The sequence below is a fragment of the Hyperolius riggenbachi genome, chromosome 11, assembly GCF_040937935.1.
Source record: "Hyperolius riggenbachi isolate aHypRig1 chromosome 11, aHypRig1.pri, whole genome shotgun sequence".
NCBI classification, from domain to species: Eukaryota; Metazoa; Chordata; class Amphibia; order Anura; family Hyperoliidae; genus Hyperolius; species Hyperolius riggenbachi.
The window spans coordinates 781,339-799,521 of record NC_090656.1 but is presented as its reverse complement, the minus strand read 5'-3'; the positions used below and the strand labels follow the sequence as shown (position 1 = coordinate 799,521).

Genomic DNA, 18,183 nt, shown 5'->3' with positions numbered 1-18,183 from the left:
ACAACAAACATCTACCACAGGCCATACACAAAATATACAGCGTGTGCTGACAGGGACGTACAACAACAAACATCCACCACAGGCCATACACAAAACATACAGCATGTGCTGATAGGGACGTACAACAACAAACATCCACCACAGGCCATACACAAACTATACAGCATGTGCTGACAGGGACGCACAACAACAAACATCTACCACAGGCCATACACAAAATATACAGCATGTGCTGATAGGGACGTACAACAACAAACATCTACCACAGGCCATACACAAAATATACAGCATGTGCTGACAGGGACGTACAACAACAAACAACTGCCACAGGCCAAAATTACAATTAAGTTTACCTCTCCAGCTCAAACGGCAACCAGCTAAGCTGATCACCTCTGTAGAGTATTCAGTATCCCAAATGTCTGCTCACAGCGCATGCGCAGCCACACGCAATAACAGCCGCTAAGCTGATCACCTCTGTAGAGTATTCAGTATCCCAAATGTCTGCTCACAGCACATGCGCAGCCACACCCAATAACAGCCGCTAAGCTGATCACCTCTGTAGAGTATTCAGTATCCTAAATGTCTGCTCACAGCGCATGCGCAGCCACATCCAATAACAGCCGCTAAGCTGATCACCTCTGTGGAGTATTCAGTGTCCTAAATGTCTGCTCACAGCGCATGCGCAGCCACATCCAATAACAGCCGCTCAGCTGATCACCTCTGTAGAGTATTCAGTGTCCTAAATGTCTGCTCACAGCTCATGTGCAGCCACACCCAATAACAGCCGCTAAGCTGATCACCTCTGTAGAGCTTTCATTATCCTAAATGTCTGCTCACAGCGCATGCGCAGCCACACCCAATAACAGCCGCTAAGCTGATCACCTCTGTAGAGTATTCAGTATCCTAAATGTCTGCTCACAGCGCATGCGCAGCCACACCCAATAACAGCCGCTAAGCTGATCACCTCTGTACAGTATTCAGTATCCTAAATGTCTGCTCACAGCACATGCGCAGCCATACCCAATAACAGCCGCTAAGCTGATCACCTCTGTAGAGCTTTCAGTATCCTAAATGTCTGCTCACAGCGCATGTGCAGCCACACCCAATAACAGCCACTAAGCTGATCACCTCTGTAGAGTATTCAGTGTCCTAAATGTCTGCTCACAGCGCATGCGCAGCCACACCCAATAACAGCCGCTAAGCTGATCACCTCTGTACAGTATTCAGTATCCTAAATGTCTGCTCACAGCGCATGCGCAGCCATACCCAATAACAGCCGCTAAGCTGATCACCTCTGTAGAGCTTTCAGTATCCTAAATGTCTGCTCACAGCGCATGTGCAGCCACACCCAATAACAGCCACTAAGCTGATCACCTCTGTAGAGTATTCAGTGTCCTAAATGTCTGCTCACAGCGCATGCGCATCTACACCCAATAACAGCCGCTAAGCTGATCACCTCTGTAGAGTATTCAGTGTCCTAAATGTCGCGTACGTTAAAAAGGGGCGATGGGAAAAAAGGGCGCCGGGTTTTTAACGATAAACATGGATTACGTTTAAAAATGTATTTCGTTTAAAAGTAATGTTTTTAAACGTTATAAATCATTAAATAATGTGTATTAAATCGGCAATTGTAAAAACGTTAATCTTTCGTTTAAATAATGAAACGCATAATAACGTTTAAAAAAAAATTACTAAGTAACCCTCCCTGTACCTACCCCTAACCCCTAGACCCCCCTGTTGATGCCTAAACCTAAGACCCCCCCTGTTGGTGCCTAAGTAACCCTCCCTGTACCTACCCCTAACCCCTAGACCCCCCTGTTAGTGCCTAAACCTAAGACCCCCCTGTTAGTGCCTAAACCTAAGACCCCCCTGTTGGTGCCTAAACCTAAGACCCCCCTGTTGGTGCCTAAACCTAAGACCCCCCTGTTGGTGCCTAAACCTAAGACCCCCTGTTGGTGCCTAAACCTAAGACCCCCCTGTTGGTGCCTAAACCTAAGACCCCCCTTTTGGTGCCTAAACCTAAGACCCCCTGTTGGTGCCTAAACCTAAGACCCCCTGTTGGTGCCTAAACCTAAGACCCCCCTGTTGGTGCCTAAACCTAAGACCCCCCTGTTGGTGCCTAAACCTAAGACCCCCCTGTTATTTTTTTCGTTTAAAAATAATGTTAAAAAAAAAAAAAAGTAATGTTTTTCGTTTAAAAATAATGTTTGGAAAAAATATTGTACTGGTTTTCGTTTAAAAATAATATTTAAACATGTATAAATCATTAAATAATGTGTAATCATGAGAAACAGTAATAAAACATTAAGTCTCCGGGCGCCGCTTTTAAAACGTTAGTTTTCTCCGGCGCCCTTTTTTCCTACCGGGCGCCCATTAAACGATATTTATTATAGAAGTGAATGGCGGCGCCCGATTTGTCCACTAGCCTCAGGCGCCCGAATTTACTGTTTCCCTAAATGTCTGCTCACAGCGCATGCGCAGCCACACCCAATAACAGCTGCAAAGTGTACGACACACGGAGCAAAAATACAAAGCTAATGACAGAAGTATGAACACAGGGGGCTCTCAATAATCTATCAATACAGTAGATTAGAGACATATCAAGGTACATAAAGAAAGGTTTCCTACTTGTGTGGACATAAACTTTAAATAATGGATTTCCTTGAGATTCATAATTATATTCCAGTGAATGGAAAGGCCTGCTCATTCCAATTCAGCTGCGTTTCCCAACACTGATCAAAGTGCAGATGACATTGGGCTGTCCTGTAATGTCCTACAAATGCAGATCCAAAGCTCAGGTCAAGTCTATATAGAGTACCAAGTCTCAGCCACTCTCTGTAGAAAACAAAAACCTAACCAGCTCTCTGTAAAGTACCAAACATCAGTGACTCTATGTAGAGTAACGACATTTCAGTGATTCTTTTTATAGTCTAAAATTAAGGGAATCTGTGTAGTATAGGCTCAAATCTCAGTGAACCTCTGCAGACCAATAAATCTCAGTGAACCTCTGCAGACCAATAAATCTCAGTGAACCTCTGCAGACCAATAAATCTCAGTGAACCTCTGCAGACCAATAAATCTCAGTGAACCTCTGCAGACCAATAAATCTCAGTGAATCGCCGCAGACCTCTGAATCTCTGTAGACTAACACATCTGAGAGAATCTCTAAACTTCCTAATCTCAATGACTTATTGTAGACCACAGAATCCAAATCCAAGGGACTCTCTGTACACTGGTAGGTGATCAGAGGCGCCAGCAGAATAAAATTAATATAAAATTGTTAAAAATTGCCGGGAGGGAAAGTGATGGACTTCCCCTCAATAATTAGACACCAAAGGTCTGTCATCAAATCAAACAAATACATTTATTCAATAGTACCCCAAAATCTGCAACGCGTTTCGTGGGAACAGACTCACTTCTTCAGGCAATAAAACGGGGACAACAAACACAGCAATCAATGTGCAGTGAATTTAGCACCTCTGTACAGTACCATATCTCGATGAATCTCTCTAAAATTCCAAATCTTTGAGAATCTCTGTAGAGTACCAAATCTCTGTGGCTCTCTGTAGATTTCCAAATCTGAATGACTCTTTATAGACTACCAAATCTCAAAAATTTGCAAAGGTTCAAATCTTGGTGGCTTTCTGCAGAGAACCAAATCTCAGTGAATCTCTGCATATTACCAAATCTCAGTGAATCTCTGCATATTACCAAATCTCAGCGAGCCTTTACAGGTACCAAATCTCACCAAATCTCTGCAAACAGAGCAAAGCCGTGTAAGTGCAAAAAAACAATCCCTTCACCCCATTTGCATGATTGCGTCTCCCCACATTTCGGCCTCCACAACCGACCTCCTGATCCTTTTTGTTTTCTTTTTCTTTTTTAAACTTGTGCAATTTAAACAAATGGTTATTTAAAGTTTGTATGAATTAAACCCGTGTAAAGTTAGAACCCTCACCTTTAAAAAAATGTTAAAAAAGAAACACTATACATTTCATCTAAGCAGAAGGTGCGGGGGCGGGTGATGGCTAAGGTACGGGACCCCACCCCCTCGTGTTATGCAGGAGGTACGGGACCCCACCCCCTCATGTTATGCAGGAGGTACGGGACCCCACCCCCTCATGTTATGCAAGAGGTAAGGGACCCCGCCCCCTCGTGTTATGCAGGAGGTAAGGGACCCCGCCCCCTCGTGTTATGCAGGAGGTAAGGGACCCCGCCCCCTCGTGTTATGCAGGAGGTGCGGGGGGGCGGGTGATGGCTAAGGTACGGGACCCCACCCCCTCATGTTATGCAGGAGGTATGGGACCCCACTCCCTCGTGTTATGCAGGAGGTAAGGGACCCCGCCCCCTCGTGTTATGCAGGAGGTGCGGGGGGGCGGGTGATGGCTAAGGTACGGGACCCCACCCCCTCATGTTATGCAGGAGGTACGGGACCCCACCCCCTGGTGTTATGCAGGAGGTAAAGGACCCCACCCCCTCGTGTTATGCAGGAGGTGCGGGGGGAGGGTGATGGCTATGGTACGGGACCCCACCCCTCGTGTTATGCCTTAGATGGAGGCAAGGACATAGAAAGGTTAGTGTGGTCAGCTGTGGGCACTGCCCTTCCTGCCAACCCCCATTCAGTTGGGAAAGTAGGATTATTCATCAGTGACATCTGTCCAGCTCCCCCTACTCTTAGCATAAGTACCAGACTCGTGCTATTAGCTCTGATGGCTTCTTTCATAATCAGAGAGTTGGACTTGTTCCATTAGGACAAAGTGCGTCCTCGACATCTGACCTGGCATTATACAGTCTACAATCGTCCCCGTACAAGGCATACAGGACTCTGAAGCAGTTGTCCAACAAAGCCTTTGGGGTGACTGCTTTCGCTTTCGCTTTGTCCAGCGGCTCGCCCCGCCTCTCCAAGATCTCCTTGACAACGGTGTTTTCCACTTCTTCCTGTGGGGGAGACAGAAGGAGACATATGGTTGTTAGCGAGCCAAAGTTCAGCAAATTCACATCCAATTTATTTCCACAGAAATGACTCAAATACCATTCCACGACAATGTGGTCATTTATTCAGCAGGCCTTAGAGACCAAAGAGTTCCACAGCAGCTGATGTTCTACAGTCTGAGCTTCTGATTCCTCTGCACTGAAACTGGGTGAAGTGCCACACTGAGGACTAGCGAATGGCTTATTAGAACTTTTACACTGTATATTTTCTGTGTTACAAAGAAGAGCGTACAGCAGGTCAGAAGCTGTATAATTATAATCAGTAGCACACGTCTGGGTCAGGAGGGCCGGCCACACAGGAGCTGCAAGAATGCCTGAAAACCCTTCAAGGGATTGGGCAGTGTTTTATTTCATTTGTAGATTTTTTTAAGTTGCTTTGTCTTTGTAACAGTAAAATAAATTACTATGAAAGAGACACTGAGGCGAGAATAATTCTCGCTTCAGAGCTCATACGCTATCCCGCGGCTAAACGGGGGTCCCTTCACCCCCAAACCCCCCCTTGCAAAATCAACAACCAAATTGGTCGTAGATTTTGCTGCTGTTGAGGCAGGGCTAACGGCTGCAGCCCTGCCTCTAGTCGCGTCTATCAGCGGCGCATCGCCGCCTCTCCCCCGCCCCTCTCAGTAAAGGAAGACTGAGAGGGGCGGGGGAGAGGCGGAGATACGCGCTGACAGACGCGCGTGGGGCAGGGCTGCGGCGGTTAGCCCTGCTTCAATCAGGAAGTGATCCCCGGCTGCACGGAGGGGATTTCGGGGGGTGAAGGGACCCCCGTTTAGCCGCGCGATAGCGGCGGTTTAGCAGTGGCACACATGCCCCTGCTAGCTATGAGCTCTGAAGCGAGATTTATTCTCGCTTCAGAGTCTCTTGAAGTGACTATGCATGCCTATGGCGAAGCCTAAACTTTCAGGGTGCCTGATAATTTTTTGTTTTCTGCAGTGGGTTTGCACGCAGTGGGTGAGTGGGGCAGGATTTAAGGTTAGGAGGCGGTGGGTGGTATTTTAAGGTCAGGTGTTGATGGTGGTCTTTTAAGGTTAGGCATTGGAGGTGGTGGTGGGGGGGGTTAGGGTTAGGCATCAGAGAAGGGTGTGTAGTGGTTAGGGTTAGGCATCAGAGGGAAGTGGTTAGGGTTAGGCACTGGATGGGGGGGGGGGTTAGGGTTAGGCATCAGAGAAGGGTGTGTAGTGGTTAGGGTTAGGCATCGGAGGGGGGTGGTTAGGGTTAGGCACTGGATGGGGGGAGGGGGTGGTTAGGCATTGGTAAAAGGAGGGCTCTGTGTGAGAATAGCATTAGGTTTAGCTGTAGCAGAGTGTCTTGTATATAGTGAAGAGAGGCGCCTCTGTTTGCTGTATACAATACCTGTGCCCACCCCTGGTGGAGGGGGACCATACCCCTTTCTTCTGATCTGCAGAGAGCGACTTCTTAATCCTGAGTGGGGACAGTCTGATCTCCCCACCTGCATCTACAGTGGTTGCCTAGGAGGTACCCCTGCTTTGTGAGTATTATTTTACTTTCTTTATCACCCTTCCTATACCATACCAGTACCTATTACACTATATTGGGCTCTCGGTTTCCCATTTTTTGTAGCAGAATATCAGTAACATGTACTGATAGTCAGTGGCGTTCCTACCATTGGGCGCAGGGGGGGGCGTGGCGCCCTGGGTGACTGACAGCCAGGGGAGTGTCGCCACGACCCCCCATTGTTGCCGTGCAGGAGGGGAAGAGCAGAGCTAGAAGGAGGGGTGACAGGGACAGCGGCGGGGGGACAGATCTCCCCTCCCTCACCTGGGTCCCCTCCTTCTGCCTCTCTTCCCCGTCAAAATTACAGCGGGGGCAGCGGGCAGCAAACAGGCAGGACGGGCAGGCAGAGAATACTCACTTCACTTCCGCGTTCCACCAGCTGGAATGCTGCGTCGCCGTCACGTGCCTCTTCTGCGCCTCCAATGCTGGTCATGGTATTGGAGGCGCAGAAGAGGCACGTGACGGCGACGCAACGTTCCAGCTGGTGGAACGCGGAAGTGAGGCGAGTATTCTCTGCCTGCCCGTCCTGCCTGTCTGGTGCCCACTGCCCCCGCTGTCATTTTGACGGGGAAGAGAGGCAGAAGGAGGGGACCCAGGTGAGGGAGGGAGGATCTGTCCGTCCCCCCCCCCCCCGCCGCTGTCCCTATCACCCATCCTTCTAGCTATACTGGGGGGGGGTGCACTGTACTAGCTATACTGGGGGGCCACTATACTACCTACACTAGGGGGGGCACTATACTAGCTACACTGGGGGCCACTATACTACCTACACTGGGGGCAGCTATACGTAGGGTTACTATACTAGCTATTCTGGGGGCCACTAGCTACACTGGGGACCACTTTACTAGCTACACATGGGGCAGCAACACTACCTACATTGGGGGCAGCAGCAATACTTCCTACATTGGGGGCAGCAGCTATGTTGCCTATCCTGGGGGCAACTATACTAGCTATACTGGGGGCAGCTATATTGGGGCAACTATGTTCACTGGGGGCAACTGTGCTAGCTACCTATACTGGGGGCAACTTTATTACATATACTGGGGCAACTATACTACCTATATAGGGGGCACCTATACCTGGCATTACCCGACGTGGCACCGGGTGTCAAATGCCCTAGGTACGCCACTGCTGATAGTTTAGTTATCGGAATTAGCCCTGCAAAATAGAACAGCTGTAAATTTACGGAGATTCTGCTTGCGGCTATTTCCGGCGCCCAGATTTCCGGCCGCCCTTCTGGCATATATACGCTTGACAAGCCCCCATCGCTCGGGATACCTGATGATCACCTTCCAGCAGCTTCAGGAAGATGGTTTGCAGCTCTTCGATGTACTTCCAGGTGGGGTGGTTTTCCCGCAGCACCTGCTTTATGGACAGCAGGATACTCTCGTTCACGATGCCCCAGAGATAGCGGAGCTCTTCTCTCGCAATTCCTTTATTGTTCTGCAGCTGAAAGACAGCGGGAAACCACGTATTATCCTTTATAGCATGAAATAAGGAGGGATTATTGTAAAAATGATGGGCATAATTATTAGGGTTATGTGAAATAATACCTGTTTTTGGAATAATCATAGGCATGAGAGCCCATGTAACTGCTATGGGGCCCCCAGGGCCAGAGCTACCATAGGAAAACATGGGCAATTGCCCCAGGGCTCCAGAGCCTGTAGGGGCCCCCAAGTTGTCCCTCCCCATCTTAACTGTTGCTCCCCAGGGACTCTGCAGAGTCTGTTAAGTTGGAAGGTGATTGGAGGAGGGTCAGCAGCCAGCTCAGGGGCCCAGGAGGGAAATTTGGCTGCAACATAGGGCCTCTAATGACGCTTTTTGGTTCGGGGGGTGTCTGTTGGGGGGCCCCCAGGTTAATTTTGCCCTAGGGCCCAATTGTTACTTGAACCAGCCCTGGGGGCCCTGGAGGGGGGGGGAATATATAGCTGAGTATTTACTTGCAGCATAAGGGCTGTTCCCCGCTAAGATCAATTTGCAAATTGCAATCACAAAACACTCGCGATTTGCTAACTCCAATCTCTTTCTGGTGCGATTTTAAGAGTAATAATGCAATGCAAGTGCAAAATTGCAATCACATAACAAGATTCATGAAACATTTTGTGATTTGTGATTGTTAGTGGAAAAGGACCCTGAGAGATGATATATCTGAAAGCTGAAGCTGAAATTCTCATTATTGCCATCATGCTGTTCCAAAGTCTGCAAATGCTAAATACAATTTGCCCTCTTAAAATATTTGTAATTATTTTGCTTTATGCAAGCAGTACTCACACGGTGCATCACTTTCGCTCAGGAAATGAATATGCAAATCATTCCTTGATGTCCCTATAAAGTCAGAGACACACCGAAAGCTGCTGGTGTATAGTGTGCCTTTTTCCAGAGCCATATCATTTACCTTGCAGACAGCTGTTTCAGGCTAGCTTGACCTTCGTTGGTGCACCACTATGGCCAGGTTATGCATTGTGCACTGCAGACAATGGGCTTGATTCAGAAAAGGGTGCTAAGTGTTAGCACGCCAGTGAAAAGCCACTTTGCATGTGCTAACATGCTTTGCACGTGCTAAGTAGTTAGCACATGTAAACTACTTAGCACCGCAGTTAGCACATGTAAACTACTTAGCACCCTAGTTTTTTTTAAAAAATCAGTGTTTATTCAACAAAGAAAAGGAACATATGACAGAATATGCAGTGTAGCAGTACGCCTCCTAACTTTTCCAACAGTAGCTTCAGCATCAATTATCACTGTGAAAGATGAGAGGTATTGTTACCAATAATATAATGATCGTCACATAATATATAGAGCTCAGATTGAATTTACATTTCCAAATATTCTATCTTTTACAAGATCATAATTAGCAAGAACAGGGGTATCTAACCATGGAGCTTAGCATCCTAGTTAGCACGGTGCTAAGTAGTAGTTTGCATGTCCTAACTACGGTGCTAAGAAGTTTGCATGTGCTAACTACGGTGCTAAGTAGTTTGTATGTGCTAACTACTTAGCACCCTAGTTAGCACGCCCAAAGCCTTTAGGCCTGCTAACTGGGTTAGCACCGTTTACTGAATCGAGCCCAATGTGAACAGGCCCTTATCCTTAAGAGTCTAGGGGCTTGCTTCACTAAACCGTGATAACTCAAAGATCACACCTTATCAAAGTTATCACACCTTATCAAATATATCACACCTTATGAAAAGATATCACACCTTATCAAAGATATCACACCTTATCAAAGATCACACCTTATGAAAAGATATCACACCTTATCAAAGATATCACACCTTATGAAAAGATATCACACCTTATCAAAGATCACACCTTATGAAAAGATATCACACCTTATCAAAGATATCACACCTTATGAAAAGATATCACACCTTATCAAAGATATCACACCTTATCAAAGTTATCACACCTTATGAAAAGATATCACACCTTATCAAAGATATCACACCTTATCAAAGATCACACCTTATGAAAAGATATCACACCTTATCAAAGGTATCACACCTTATCAAAGTTAACACGCCTTATCAGAGTAACATAGCGAGCGCTACAAATGTATCCCTGCTAATTGGCAATGGCACTCGTCCTGCCCTGAGCCCCTGCAGGTTCCTAGCGCTCGCTATGCTACTCTGATAAGGCGTGTTGTATTTGATAAGGTGTGATAACTTTGATGAGGTGTGATAACTTTTCATAAGGTGTGATATCTTTGATAAGGTGTGATATCTTTGATAAGGAATGATATCTTTTCATAAGGTGTGATATCTTTTCATAAGGTGTGATATCTTTGATAAAGTGTGATATCTTTGATAAGGTGTGATCTTTGATAAGGTGTGATAACTTTGATAAGCTGTAAAATCTTCGATAAGGTGTGATATATTTGATAAGGTGTGATATCTTTGATAAGGTGTGATATCTTTGACAAGGGGCCTGATTCACAAAGCGGTGCTAACAGTTAGCACGCTGGTGAAAAGCCCTTTATCATGCCTAAACTCAGTTTAGGCATGTTAAGTTTAGGTGTGATAAGTTTAGGCATGATAAGTTTAAGCACCAACTGGGTTAGCACCGCAGTGCACAGCTGATCAAAAGTTTTGGGCTAGCAAAGTCTGGTGCACTTCGCATAGAGTTTAATGGCGCTGCTTTGCGTGCAGGACTTTGCGTGCGATCTAAACTTATCTAAACTTAGCATGCCTAAACTTAACATGCCTAAAGTTAGCACGCCTAAACTTATCACGCCTAAACTTAACACGCCTAAACTGGCTTTTCACTAGCGTGGTGCAATGGTTATCACGCCTAAAGTCTCTAACTGGGTTAGCACCGCTTTGTGAATCGAGCCCATGGTGTGATAACTTTGATAAGGTGTGATAACTTTGATGAGGTGTGATAACTTTAATGAGGTGTGATAAATTTGATGAGGTGTGATAACTTTGATAAGGTGATATATCTTTGATAAGGTGTGATAACTTTGATAAGCTGTGATATCTTCGATAAGGTGTGATATATTTGATAAGGTGTGATATCTTTGATAAGGTGTGATATCTTTGACAAGGGGCCTGATTCACAAAGCGGTGCTAACAGTTAGCACGCTGGTGAAAAGCCCTTTATCATGCCTAAACTCAGTTTAGGCATGTTAAGTTTAGGTGTGATAAGTTTAGGCATGATAAGTTTAAGCACCAACTGGGTTAGCACCGCAGTGCACAGCTGATCAAAAGTTTTGGGCTAGCAAAGTCTGGTGCACTTCGCATAGAGTTTAATGGCGCTGCTTTGCGTGCAGGACTTTGCGTGCGATCTAAACTTATCTAAACTTAGCATGCCTAAACTTAACATGCCTAAACTTAGCACGCCTAAACTTATCACGCCTAAACTTATCACGCCTAAACTGGCTTTTCACTAGCGTGGTGCAATGGTTATCACGCCTAAAGTCTCTAACTGGGTTAGCACCGCTTTGTGAATCGAGCCCATGGTGTGATAACTTTGATAAGGTGTGATAACTTTGATGAGGTGTGATAACTTTAATGAGGTGTGATAAATTTGATGAGGTGTGATAACTTTGATAAGGTGATATATCTTTGATAAGGTGTGATAACTTTGATAAGGTGTGATATCTTTTCATAAGGTTTGATATCTTTTCATAAGGTGTGATATCTTTGATAAGGTGTGATAACTTTGATAAGGTGATATATCTTTGATAAGGGGCTCGATTCACAAAGCGGTGCTAACCCAGTTAGAGACTTTAGGCGTGATAACCATTGCACCACACTGGTGAAAAGCCAGTTTAGGCATGATAAGTTTAGGCGTGATAAGTTTAGGCATGATAAGTTTAGGCATGCTAAGTTTAGATAAGTTTAGATCACGCGCAAAGTCCTGTATGCAAAGCAGCGCCATTAAACTCTATGCGAAGAGCACCAGACTTTGCTAGCGCAAAACTTTTGATCAGCTGTGCACTGCGGTCCTAACCCAGTTGGTGCTTAAACTTATCACGCCTAAACTTATCACGCCTAAACTTATTACACCTAAACTTATCACGCCTAAACTTATCACACCTAAACTTATCACGCCTAAACTTATCACACCTAAACTTATCACACCTAGGCCTCGATTCACAAAGCGGTGATAACCCAGTTATCACGCCTAAAAGACTTTAGGCGTGATAACCTTTGCACCACTGAGTTATCACCGATTTTTGCTCTAACTCGCGCGAAGTTTCCGCGCGTACGCGCGCAAAGTCCCATAGGGTTCAATGGGAGCTTCGCGCGAAGCGGGGACGCTGCGCGCGCGCGTGCAAAACTTTGCGCGCGGAAAATTCGCGCGAGTTGCTTCTTATCATGCCTAAAGTGAGTTTAGGCGTGATAAGGGGCTTTTCACTGGCGTGCAAACACTTTGCACCGCTTTGTGAATCAAGCCCCTAAACTTATCATGCCTAAACTTATCACGCCTAAACTTATCACACCTAAACTTATCACGCCTAAACTTATCACGCCTAAACTTATCATGCCTAAATTTATCATGCCTAAACTGAGTTTAGGCGTGATAAAGGGCTTTTCACCAGCGTGCTAACTGTTAGCACCGCTTTGTGAATCAGGCCCAAGGTGTGATAACTTTAATAAGGTGATATATCTTTCCATAAGGTATGATAACTTTGATAAGGTGTGATATCGTTGACAAGATGTGATAACTCTGATGAGGTGTGATAACTTTGATAAGGTGATATATCTTTGATAAGGTGTGATATCTTTGATAAGGTGTGATAACTTTGATAAGGTGTGATAACTTTGATAAGGTGATATATCTTTGATAAGGTGTGATAACAAGGTGTGATAACTCTGATGAGGTGTGATAACTTTGATAAGGTGTGATAACTTTGATAAGGTGATATATCTTTCCATAAGGTATGATAACTTTGATAAGGTGTGATATCGTTGACAAGATGTGATAACTCTGATGAGGTGTGATAACTTTGATAAGGTGATATATCTTTGATAAGGTGTGATATCTTTGATAAGGTGTGATAACTTTGATAAGGTGTGATAACTTTGATAAGGTGATATATCTTTGATAAGGTGTGATAACTTTGATAAGGTGTGATAACAAGGTGTGATAACTCTGATGAGGTGTGATAACTTTGATAAGGTGTGATAACTTTGATAAGGTGATATATCTTTGATAAGGCGTGATAACTTTGATGAGGTGTGATAACTTTGATAAGGTGTGATAACTTTGATAAGGCGTGATATCTTTTGATAAGGTGTGATATTTGAGTTATTACGGTTTAGTGAAGCAAGCCCTTAGGTTCTCAACACAAGGCACACGTATACCCAGATGGTATTCATATTGGGCTCAGGAGATACCTGAACTTGTCACAGTTAATTTACTATGGTAGTTTTTGAGATTTAAGCATGATAGGCACATGTTAACAAACCTTAATACATATTTTAATTAATTATTATTATTATTTAGTATTTATATAGCGCCGACATATTACGCAGCGCTGTACAGTGTGTATATATATCTTGTCACTAACTGTCCCTCAAAGGAGCTCACAATCTAATCCCTACCATTGCCATATGTCTATATTATGTAGTGTAAGTATTGTAGTCTAGGGCCAATTTTTAGAGGGAACCAATTAACTTATCCGTATGTTTTTGGAATGTGGGAGGAAACCGGAGTGCCCGGAGGAAACCCACGCAGACACGGAGAGAACATACAAACTCTTTGCAGATAGTGCCCTGGCCGGGATTCAAACCAGGGACCCAGCGCTGCAAGGCGAGAGAGCTAACCACTACGCCACCGTGCTGCCCTGGGATGCGTATGATGATGACAGATTCGGGGTGCTATGATGATGACAGATTTGGGGTGTGTATGATGATGACATAAATTTGGGGTGCGTATGATGATGACAGATTCGGGGTGCTATGATGATGACAGATTTGGGGTGCGTATGATGATGACAGATTTGGGGTGCGTATGATGATGACAGATTCGGGGTGCGTACGATGATGACAGATTCGGGGTGCTATGATGATGACAGATTTGGGGTGCGTATGATGATGACATAAATTTGGGGTGCGTATGATGATGACAGATTCGGGGTGCTATGATGATGACAGATTTGGGGTGTGTATGATGATGACAGATTCGGGGTGCGTATGATGATGACAGATTTGGGGTGCGTATGATGATGACAGATTCGGGGTGCGTATGATGACAGATTTGGGGTGCGTATGATGATGACAGATTCGGGGTGCGTACGATGATGACAGATTCGGGGTGCTATGATGATGACAGATTTGGGGTGTGTATGATGATGACATAAATTTGGGGTGCGTATGATGATGACAGATTCGGGGTGCTATGATGATGACATAAATTTGGGGAGCTATGATGATGACATACCAGTGTGGTGACGTTCTCACAGCGCAGTACATCTTCATACTTCACATACAGCCTGTAGTCAATCGGAAAGTAATCTTGCTGCCAATAAAAAATACAATCACTTAAGTCACTTCCTTCATTTATCAGCAGCTGAACAGCAACACTGGTCACACAATGGCAGAAACTCTGAGCTAAAGGATGACGCAGACCAGCAGCTGACCCTCACGTGTCAAAGTACAGAAATTAAAAGGTTAAACCTACCTACACTGACATGTCAGTATCTAGCATATGGTGGAAGCTTAAAGTGTACTTGAGATGCAGAACATTCATATTGCGCTTTTCTCCTGGCGGACTCAAAGCGCCAGAGCTGCAGCCACTAGGGGGCGCTCTATAGGCAGTAGTAGTGTTAGGCCAGAACTGCAGCCACTAGGGGGAGCTCTATAGGCAGTAGCAGCATTAGGCCAGAGCTGCAGCCACTAGGGGGCGCTCTATAGGCAGTAGCAGTGTTAGGCCGGAGCTGCAGCCACTAGGGGGCACTCTATAGGCAGTAGCAGTGTTAGGCCAGAGCTGCAGCCACTAGGGGGAGCTCTATAGGCAGTAGCAGTGTTAGGCCAGAGCTGCAGCCACTAGGGGGCACTCTATAGGCAGTAGCAGTGTTAGGCCAGAGCTGCAGCCACTAGGGGGAGCTCTATAGGCAGTAGCAGTGTTAGGCCAGAGCTGCAGCCGATAGGGGGCGGGCTCTATAGGCAATAGCCGTGTTAGGCCAGAGCTGCAGCCACTAGGGGAGCTCTATAGGCAGTAGCAGTGTTAGGCCAGAGCTGCAGCCACTAGGGGGCGCTCTATAGGCAGTAGCAGCATTAGGCCAGAGCTGCAGTCACTAGGGGGAGCTCTATAGGCAGTAGCAGCATTAGGCCAGAGCTGCAGTCACTAGGGGGCACTCTATTGGCAGTAGCAGTGTTAGGCCAGAGCTGCAGCCACTAGGGGGTGCTCTATAGGCAGTAGCAGTGTTAGGCCAGAGCTGCAGCCACTAGGATGTGCTCTATAGGCAGTAGCAGTGTTAGGCCAGAGCTGCAGCCACTAGGGGGCTCTCTATAGGCAGTAGCAGTGTTAGGTCAGAGCTGCAGCCACTAGGGGGCGCGTTTATAGGCAGTAGCAGTGTTAGGCCAGAGCTGCAGCCATTAGGGGGCGCGCTATAGACAGTACCAGTGTTAGGCCAGAGCTGCAGCCACTAGGGGGCGCTCTATAGTGTTTCCACCCCTCCCTTTAGATTGTAAGCCCCTGGCAGGGTCCTCCACTCCCTAGTGTAATCTACAGGATCATGTGCTCCTGTCCTATGACAGCCTGTACTTGTATTACTGGGCCTACCTAACCAGCCCATATTGCATGATCATGTATTTTGTACAATTTGTATGTATAACTTTGTTCTATGTGTATAACCCTATGTATGTCATCCTTGTATCATTGTATATATTTATTGTCCAGCGCTGCGTAATATGTTGGCGCTTTATAAATACAATAAATAATAATAATAATATAGGCAGTAGCAGTGTTAGGCCAGAGCTGCAGCCACTAGGGGGCGCTCTATAGGCAGTAGTAGTGTTAGGCCAGAGCTGCAGCCACTAGGGGGTGCTCTATAGGCAGTAGCAGTGTTAGGCCAGAGCTGCAGTCACTAGGAGGTGCTCTATAGGCAGTAGCAGTGTTAGGCCAGAACTGCAGCCACTAGGGGGCGCTCTATAGGTAGTAGCAGTGTTAGGCCAGAGCTGCAGCCACTAGGGGGCGCTTTATAGGCAGTAGTAGTGTTAGGCCAGAGCTGCAGCCACTAGGGGGTGCTCTATAGGCAGTAGCAGTGTTACGCCAGAGCTGCAGTCACTAGGAGGTGCTCTATAGGCAGTAGCAGTGTTAGGCCAGAACTGCAGCCACTAGGGGGTGCGCTATAGGCAGTAGCAGTGTTAGACTAGAGCTGCAGCCACTAGGGGGCGCTCTATAGGCAGTAGCAGTGCTAGGCCAGAGCTGCAGCCACTAGGGGCGCTCTATAGGCAGTAGCAGTGTTAGGCCAGAGCTGCAGCCACTAGGGGGCGCTCTATAGGCAGTAGCAGTGTTAGGCCAGAGCTGCAGCCACTAGGGGGAGCTCTATAGGCAGTAGCAGTGTTAGGCTCTGCTGGTGGGAATGTCTCAGGGCAGACAACCTAACGGACACTGCACACTGCTGGGTTTCTACAGATGTAGACCAAGGAGGACGCCACTTCTCCAGATAAGGCACACAAAAGCTCGCTTGGACGTTGCAAATGCTCATCTGGACAAGGAAGAAGACTTCTGGCCTTCTGTGCTATGGTCAGATGAAACAAAAATGTAATTATTTGGCCACAATCATGTTTCCTTCGTTTGGTGTAAACAGGGAGAAGCCTTCAGCCCAAAGAACACCATCCCCACTGTCAAACCTAATACTTTTGGGGGGGGGATCTTAGCCAATGGACCAGGAAACCTAATCACAGTAAACAACACCATGAAAAAAGAGCAATACATGAGGATTCTCAACGACAACATCAGGCAGTCTGCAGAGAAACTTGGCCTTGGCCACCAGTGGACATTTCAGCATGACAATGACCCAATACACACAGCAAAAGTGGTGAAGGGAAATGGTTAGCAAACAACAACATTAATGGTTTGGAAGTGGCCCAGCCAGAGTCCTGACTTGAATCCAATTGAGAATCTGTGGTGGGAGCTAAAGATCAGGGTGATGGAAAGAAGACCCTCCAACCTCCAACTCCTCTGGTCCGGGGCCAACTGCGCATGCGCGGCCTGGCCATGCGCATGCTCCTGCCACATTCATGTCACTGGGAGCGCTCTGCACCTGGGCAGTACCACTGCCAGGGGCTGGAGGAAGCCCGGATAAGTAAAGCTCATTTTGTTATGTTTCCATGATGTTTCCTTTAAAGGCCAGAACATTTTTTATTTGTATTTTACACTTCCTGATCACTGTTATTGGCTCACAGTGATCCTGAGCGATGTGTGTAACTCCTCTGTCTTTAGACAGCAGAGATCTGCACTGGCGGGTCACCTTACTGCTTCCTGCGCATAGGAGCAGCTGGCATTAAAACTACGCCGCATCAGGGTTAGGCAGCCACATGTGCGGCTTGGTTTTAACTATTAGCAACCCCGAACCAGAGCGGTAGCACCATCATAATAGTAATCAGCTGCTGATGCCAGCATTATAGGAAAACTCATTCACCCCTGTCCTTCAGAATCTCGGCAGATTTCACCTCCGGCACACGGGCATTATAGGAAAACTCATTCACGCCTTTCCTCTGCAGATTTGACCTCCGGCACACGGGCATCACACTACTTTTACCACACAAACCTTTCTCCTCTTCCATTGCTGCGGAACTGCAGTGAAAATAACAGAAGGAATACAATTGTTTATTTTTTACAATATTCATTTATAAATGATTTGCTCACTGTTTTCCCATATAGTAAAATCCTCTCCCTGATTTACATTCAGAAATGTGTCACAGGTGGCAACATGTTTAGTCCTGTCAGGTGCTGTTCTGCGGAATGTTTGTTTACAGGGAGTTCTGAAGCCAGTACAAAATATACCTGGTCTCCAAGAATTCTGCACAGATAATCAGCCTAGGCTAAACATCACTGGGAGAGCAGTGGAATGAGGACAATCTTATCCGGCTACAGATATTTACCATGTACTTTGTACGGTTCTCATAGTGGAGCTTTTCACTTAACATTTCTATAATCTTGCACTCCTTGTCGATGGCAGCGGCTCTGCACTGAGCCAGAACACCTGCAATACAC

General features: G+C 46.3%; 1 protein-coding gene across 1 annotated transcript in view; it reads right to left on the bottom strand.

Annotated features, from left to right (window-relative positions):
* IL34 (interleukin 34) overlaps nucleotides 1-18,183 on the bottom strand; it is a 125,271-nt gene that overhangs the window by 10,221 nt on the left and 96,867 nt on the right. The window contains exons 3-6 of the mRNA XM_068259580.1: nucleotides 18,072-18,172; nucleotides 14,401-14,478; nucleotides 7,789-7,959; nucleotides 4,778-4,938 (exon numbers count right to left, since the gene is read on the bottom strand). Of these exons, the coding sequence (XP_068115681.1) occupies nucleotides 4,778-4,938; nucleotides 7,789-7,959; nucleotides 14,401-14,478; nucleotides 18,072-18,172 (511 nt within the window). The remainder of the gene's footprint in view (nucleotides 1-4,777; nucleotides 4,939-7,788; nucleotides 7,960-14,400; nucleotides 14,479-18,071; nucleotides 18,173-18,183) is intronic.